The sequence below is a fragment of the Coregonus clupeaformis genome, chromosome 36 (assembly GCF_020615455.1).
Source record: "Coregonus clupeaformis isolate EN_2021a chromosome 36, ASM2061545v1, whole genome shotgun sequence".
In the NCBI taxonomy this organism is placed as follows: domain Eukaryota; kingdom Metazoa; phylum Chordata; class Actinopteri; order Salmoniformes; family Salmonidae; genus Coregonus; species Coregonus clupeaformis.
Window position 1 is genome coordinate 28,421,575 of NC_059227.1, and position 7,553 is coordinate 28,429,127.

Genomic DNA, 7,553 nt, shown 5'->3' on the forward strand with positions numbered 1-7,553 from the left:
CAAAAGGGGGAGAAAAAAGGTGCGGGAGAAAGAAAGGGAGGGATGGCGGGGGTAGAGAGGAGTCCGACCCGGGGAGGGGAGATGTGAATCTGATTACATGAGCAGAGAGAGGGGTGAATCGGATACACCCTACTGTTGAACTCTCCCCCGCCTCACCCCTCCATCCAAGGACATATGGAGAGAGAGAGAGAGAGAGAGAGAGAGAGAGAGAGAGAGAGAGAGAGAGAGAGAGAGAGAAAAGAGAAAGAGGCAGCCCTTCCTCGAGGGGGAATCACTGTATTTAATGAGAGAGAGTAGTTTGTCAGAGAGAGAAAGAGAGAGTACAGTTACAGGTCAATGCCATGTGTCTATTAGATAACGTAAGAGAACCCGTATCCCTTTACTCAAAGGCTAGCTTCAGCATAATGTTGCCCCAACATTCACCGGTCTGACTACTCCGCAGGGACACGGATACATATCCACACACAGGCTATGCTAAGGGAGTGATGGAGAGGGGGACATTATAACAATACTGGATACAGGTCATAGAATAGCTCTGTTACCAAGGTGATGGTAAACAGTGAGATCAAACAAATCTCTGTGACCCATCAGTGACGCTCCATGTGTTTCAAAGCGTCACACGCAAGGCGACCTGCTACAAACATCCTCGGTGCATCACTACATCAGTATGTGTTGAATCCAATGGATGGTTAATTGGATGGTTAGTATTGTAGTTACATTCAGATGTGACCAGTTAACATGGAGGCTATTTCGTTTGTGTTTTTGTTTACCTCCCCTGAATGACGCAGCGCCTCTCTCTCCTCGATCGCCCACATGTGTCGTGATCTGGTTGGTCAAGACCACCTAGGAGGGAGAAAATAGAGAAGCATGAAGAGAATTCCTTCCACAGAGTGCTGGTTTGCCACGCTAAATGTTAATTTCATGGTTTTTAGGCAGTATCTGAAAGCAATATACTTTAGATTATGAACACAAAATATACCAAATCCCTTTTTTCGATAAGTCCTGGTAAATTATGTCTTAAAAATGTTTTTACTTGTCCTCATATGACTGATGGTCAATAGTAGGTTGGAGGTCAACAACATTGAGACAATATGGGTGGTCAATTTGAATCCAAACCCAACCAAGCCGGAGATAAATGTATTCTGAATATCATCTGGTCTAAGTCTGACACAGCAGAATTTTCAGTAAATTCCCTCGAATAATCAGTTTTGGCGGCTCAATGTAGCACTTTGTGAATCAAATTGGCCTTGATGAAATACCAACATGATAAAACTGTTGCCAATACAACAGACTCATAAAAACAGATATAGCTCATGTGACGTAGGCCTAGGGCCTAATTGTCCTTTAGCCTCCAGCCTCTGGCTTGAGAGAGCTACAGTGCCTTGTGAGCCAACTGCGGCTGACATAAGTCAAAGTCCATATGTCAACAATAAGGCTCCAATAATAAACTCATGTTTGGGCAAGCAATGTGCTCCCATGTGTTGTTCTAACTAGTAGAAATCCAGAGAAACAACACAGTTAAACTATGAAACCTCAGCTAGGCAACATATGTAGGATGTTAATTTGATCCAGTTTGCTACAGCATAACCTGCAGCAACAGGAAATGTGAATTATTATGTGGATTATAATTAAATGGACAATTGTGTAGGGGTTTATACATTTTTCATCAAGGAAAATTAAAGTCTGACATTTCAAAGTGGAAATTACAAACTTCAGAAGTCTTTTTAAACCACAAATACTCCACAAGTATTACATGTCCTGAATTGCAGGATCAAATTAAGATCTTACACCTGTACATCTAGTAAACTCACACCAAATCAACAATTCCACACAACCTAGGAGCGGAATGGAAGCAAAGGGCTCCAATCTACCAGTCATCCAGTCTCGCAAAATTTGGCACCGTGTCATACATAAAAACAACAACTAGTAAATGTAACAACCTGGTTGGTTTGGCCCTGGGTGCTAATAACAAAAGTCTTTACTTGTTTAATCATGATAGCCCTTATAAAATAATCAGTGGGCCACTAGCAAGGTAGGCTAACCTCACTAACTTCAGACGGGCCTGGACATGTACTGGCTTAAGCAGGGGGACACGTCTCGCACTGCAGGATTTGAGTCCCTGGCGGCGTAGTGTGTTACTGATGGTAGGCTTTGTTACTTTGGTCCCAGCTCTCTGCAGGTCATTCACTAGGTCCCCCCGTGTTGTTCTGGGATTTTTGCTCACCGTTCTTGTGATCATTTTGACCCCACAGGGTGAGATCTTGCGCGGAGCCCCAGATCGAGGGAGATTATCAGTGGCCTTTATGTCTTCCATTTCCTAATAATTGCTCCCACAGTTGATTTCTTCAAACCAAGCTGCTTACCTATTGCAGATTCAGTCTTCCCAGCCTGGTGCAGGTCTACAATTTTGTTTCTGGTGTCCTTTGACAGCTCTTTGGTCTTGGCCATAGTGGAGTTTGGAGTGTGACTGTTTGAGGTTGTGGACAGGTGTCTTTTATACTGATAACAAGTTCAAACAGGTGCCATTAATACAGGTAACGAGTGGAGGACAGAAGAGCCTCTTAAAGAAGAAGTTACAGGTCTGTGAGAGCCAGAAATCTTTCTTGTTTGTAGGTGACCAAATACTTATTTTCCACCATAATTTGCAAATAAATTCATTAAAAATCCTACAATGTGATTTTCTGGATTGTTTTTCTTCTCATTTTGTCTGTCATAGTTGACGTGTACCTATGATGAAAATTACAGGCCTCTCTCATCTTTTTAAGTGGGAGAACTTGCACAATTGGTGGCTGACTAAATACTTATTTTCCCCACTGTATCATTCCAGTGTTAATACGAAATTGTAACTATTTTGCACTATGGCCTATTTATTGCCTTACCTCCATAACTTACTACATTCGCACACACTGTATATATATTTTCTGTTGTATTTTTGACTTTATGTTTTGTTTTACCCCATATGTAACTCTGTGTTGTTGTTTTTATCGCACTGCTTTGCTTTATCTTGGCCAGGTCGCAGTTGTAAATGAGAACTTGTTTTCAACTGGCTTACCTGGTTAAATAAAGGTGATTTTTTTATTTTATTTTATAGTATTAAGCAGAAGCTTAGTGTTTAGTAACTATCGGGATGATCTTGTTGCTTTGTATAGTCAGGTATGTTAACGTGTAAATACAGTCATGGCATTCTGACGTGGCCACTGCATCCTTTGCAGCCATATAAAAATAGCCACCAATAAATAAGCTGTCCATCACTATTATACAAGGACAAGCGCCAGACTCTAGAGCCCCTGGGCCACAGCTGTGAGAAACGCCACCTGTTCACCTCTGGCTGTCAGAGTCCTGTGTTACTAGTGGGGAAATGGATGTTGGAACTCATACACTCTCCCAGGAGACTGAGGAGGAAAGCTTGAGTAACACAGGCCAGGGAATGAGGGGGTGACTTCAGATTTGTATCTAGTGGAAAGTTCAGGGGTAAGTTGGGTTTTTAGACTACAAACTGATTTCAATCCCCAGTGCTAATAGGCTGGCTAGGCCAGCACTTGTAGTAGGGACCTTCAGTGCTTTCCTGTCCTCTAGTGCGGCGGCATGTAGCTTAGTGGTTAAGAGCGTTGTGCCAGTAACCGAAAGGTCGCTAGTTCTAATCCCCGAGCCGACTAGGTGAAAAATCTGTCGATGTGCCCTTGAGCAAGGCACTTAACCCTAATTGCTCCTGTAAGTCGCTCTGGATAAGAGCGTCTGCTAAAATGTAAATGTAGTGTTGAGCTGTGTTACTGATGAGAACGAGGATGCATTGGGGTCAAATAGGGCACATGTATTATTCCTTGTGAGATATGTTTTAGATTTCAGGAAAACATTTCCTACAGAGTGCAATGCACTATTGCCTTTCGCCCTTTTCTTCCAAATCCCACACAGAGGGCCGGTTCCTTCTCTTGGATTACTTGATGTATTATGGCCCCGTGTAGCTCAGTTGGTAGAGCATGGCGCTTGCAACACCAGGGTTGTGGGTTCGATTCCCACGGGGGGCCAGTATGGAAGAAAAAAAATGTATGCACTCACTAACTGTAAGGCGCTCTGGATAAGAGCGTCTGCTAAATGACTAAAATGTAAATGTATTAATGCTGACATCTAGTGGCTGAATGGCCGTTCTGCAAGGGCCTAACGATGTGATGGTTCAATTTTTTAAAAACAGTCTTCACAGTACTTTTTAAATACCCTCACGACCCTCCCTCTCTCTCTTTCATACACTGGTTAAATTGGGATTTGGGAGCTCCCTAGTTCGGGGGCGTGCCCGAGGGTTGGGGGGGTAATATATACTAGCCTAAGGTTGTGGAGGGACCTAATAAAAAATGTGGAGGGGGAGAATGACTGTGAGAAAGTCAGTTCTGGTTACTTTCTAAAATGACATTATAATGCAAAATGAAGGAAAATAAAATGATGCTGACATCTAAAATATAATGTCCCCCTCCAGAAATTAGCCCAATAACATATTGGTCCATATTATCAGTCAGGTAGGCTACTTAGCAATTAGCATTAACACCTGATATAGCCCATCTGATGCAGCACAGTGGCTATAAATAAATAGGCTGAGGCTTGCCCATCTCCATTTACCCCATTGGTCTAATCATTAGCTAGATCACAAACTCTAAACATTAGGCTATCTTGTTGCTAGTTAGCAACATATTGATGACTTGAATGTCCCAAAAAAAACATTCCACTGGCACTCAGCCAAGGATCATGTACAGTGAATATAATATAATATGTTACACCTGATCCTTGTTACTTTTAGCGCCAGTCTTCCCTATGCATTCAACCCAACGGCGAACGCTAACCGCATAAACCATGCCTCTGCTAAAAACTCTGGTTCAAAAAAGCCTAGTAACACTCGAAAAAAATCGGTTATCCTCCTCTTTTAACAGTTGCCATCAAACCTGCTTTCAAAAGGTGCGTTTTCCCGCGACTGCATTAAGAATGTTGTACAATGACTGGGCATGCATATTTCTTTCCCTGTGCGGCACTCGCAATTTGAATGTGCCTCGAGATTAATATTATTTTCTCGCAAAGAATGCGACAGGCTGAACAATTGAATAGGTAAACTATTCTACTATGGGGTTGTCTAATTTTGGTGTTGCTTACTCGTATTTTTGGCTGTGGAAAATGAAATGTGGAGAACAATTCAAATAACCAAAGCAGGTACCAGGTCTCAGCTCCACCTGGCTCTCATTTGGATCATAGGTGCCGTGACTCGGACCCGGCCCAATTTAACCCCTGCACACACACACACACTCACAGGGATGTGAAAGGCCTGAGCCAGGTATTTGAGGGTGGCAGCCTCCTTGCCCAGCAAGTTGCTGCGGTGAGTGAGGTTCCCAGGCAGTGTTGTGTCATACTCCTTCCTCACCACTGAGGCCACTGAGTCAAGAATCACCAACCCAGCCTTGGAGGAGATGATGTCCTCCTCCAGCCTCTCCAGTCTGGAAGGAACCAAAACAAAACTTTATCAATACCAATATCAGTATTAGACACAGTACCTTTCAAACAGTTCGCCATGACCCAAAATGCTTCATGGGGCCAGAACGTGCTTGAGGTGAGAGGAGAAGGGTGAATGACACATTTCAGAGAGACTGAAAGCAACATGGCGGCCTGTACCTGTCCAGGACATCCTGACACGTGAGCTCCCAAAAAAGGTGGACACGTCCAGCCATCTCCAACACACGCTCCTTCTTACAGAAGTAGTCTGGAAACCTGCTCTGAGCAATCTCCACTAACCTGGAAGAAGGATGAGCCAAGAACATAACATTTTAGGCCACACAATGCATTTATAAGACAAAGAAGATAACGTGATTATAGAAGATATTACATAATAGAAGATTATAAAAGATATGACAAGATAATAAATATGCAGGAGGGGAGAAGAGAAAAGGAGGGTGATGAAAGTAAGTCCCAATCACCTCTCTGCTGAGAAAGCCGACTCTGTATCTATGTAGATGACTCCACTGTCGAGGCCGCCCATGTACTTTGGCAGAGTGGCCAGCACACTGAGCATCATACACATCTGGCTCTTCCCACAACCTGAGGGGCCAGTCACCTGAAAGAGGGAAAGGAAGTTTGTGATACATTTTCTCTCTCTATCTCCTTCACCATTATAAACCTCATCACCACCACCACCATCTCTATAGTCAGTAAGGAAGGTGTACAACCTCTGTGAGTGTCCCCCGTGGTAGCCCTCCCTGGAGCAGTCTGTCCAGGGCAGGTAGTGATGTGGAGAAACATAGGTCAGCCCTCTGCTTCCACACCTCCAAGGCCTGAAGAAGAAGAACAACTTCATGAGACAGAACAGTGAAGTATGACAGTGACACTAGTGATGTTGTTGTTGACTTACCGTGGTCATTGAGGGGGCACAGGCCTGACTGACTGATTGCAGCATCATCAACACCTGTTGGTAACTCTGCCCGGCGAGGCGCATCACCTCTAAAGGTGTGAGGGACAGCAGGTGCTGGTGACAAGGAGCATTGTAGTCACAGTTGCGAAAGGCATCTCGTTTCTACTCCATCTATTCTTTGATATGACAATATTCGATAATGGTAACATTTCACATGATATAAACTTGTAATCCAGAACGTTAGCAGCAACACCGAATGTCACGATCTCTTACCTGGCAAGTTTCGATTTGGTGGCGCTTGAGTCGTTCGCATACTTCGAGTGACACACCTGTTCTTCTGAGCTTTTTACTTGCCATAGTTAACTAGCTAATACCTAGAAAATATATTGTTTTCACAAAATGAAAACAAACTAAAAGATACTGGTTTCCCCTTTTGTCTGTGACAAACTTGTTATGCTAGCTAGCTAGCTAACTTCAGCTGCAATGAGTTGCTAAAGTTCGCCCCTCACGTGGCAAACGCTACAAGCTATTTGCTCTAGCAAGCAAATTATGGCTAAAATATATGACTTTCACATTTTGCAACATGATTTCATCTATTTTCACTGCCCTGCTAACGTTAGCTAGCTAACTACATGAGTTCCGTTGCCTTGACAGCAGTGTGATATTTTTAAAAAAATACCTCTGCTGCTTCTTCTTCTTCTTCTTCTTCTTCTTCTTCTTCTTCAGTGGAGTTTAACGGCGGGTTAGCATCCAATATGTTGCATTACCGCCACCAACTGAACTATAGTATAAATCCATTACACTTTGCGATCAGTGGTGGAAACAGTACCCAATTGTCATACTTGAGTAAAAGTAAAGATACCTTAATAGAAAATGACTCAAGTAAAAGTGAAAGTCACCCAGTAAAACACTACTTGAGTAAAAGTCAAAACATATTTGGGTTTAAATATACTTAAGTATCAAAAGTAAATGTAATTGCCAAAATATACTTAAGTATCAAAGTAAAAGTAAAAGTATAAATAATTTAAAATTCCTTATATTAAGCAAAGCAGACGGCCCTATTTTCTAGTTTTTATTTATTTACAGATAGCCAGGGGCACACTCCAACACGCAGACATAATTTACAAACGAAGCATGTGTTTAGTGAGTCCGCCATTTCAGAGGCAGTAGGGAT

General features: G+C 42.8%; 1 protein-coding gene across 3 annotated transcripts in view; it reads right to left on the reverse strand.

Moving 5' to 3' along the window:
* The window catches only part of rad51b (RAD51 paralog B), a 57,623-nt gene extending 50,564 nt beyond the window's left edge, over positions 1–7,059 (reverse strand). Inside the window, exons 1-7 of one of the 3 annotated variants that reach the window (XM_041865257.2) lie at positions 6,653–7,059; positions 6,380–6,493; positions 6,198–6,302; positions 5,949–6,085; positions 5,647–5,766; positions 5,288–5,471; positions 771–843 (exon numbers count right to left, since the gene is read on the reverse strand). In XM_041865257.2, coding sequence (XP_041721191.1) covers positions 771–843; positions 5,288–5,471; positions 5,647–5,766; positions 5,949–6,085; positions 6,198–6,302; positions 6,380–6,493; positions 6,653–6,736 — 817 coding nt within the window. In that variant the 5' untranslated portion in view covers positions 6,737–7,059. Of the gene's footprint in view, positions 1–770; positions 844–5,287; positions 5,472–5,646; positions 5,767–5,948; positions 6,086–6,197; positions 6,303–6,379; positions 6,556–6,652 lie in introns of all 3 variants that reach the window. The other 2 variants (XM_041865258.2, XM_041865259.2) reach the window with 2 other exon arrangements.
* Positions 7,060–7,553: the final 494 nt, after the last annotated feature.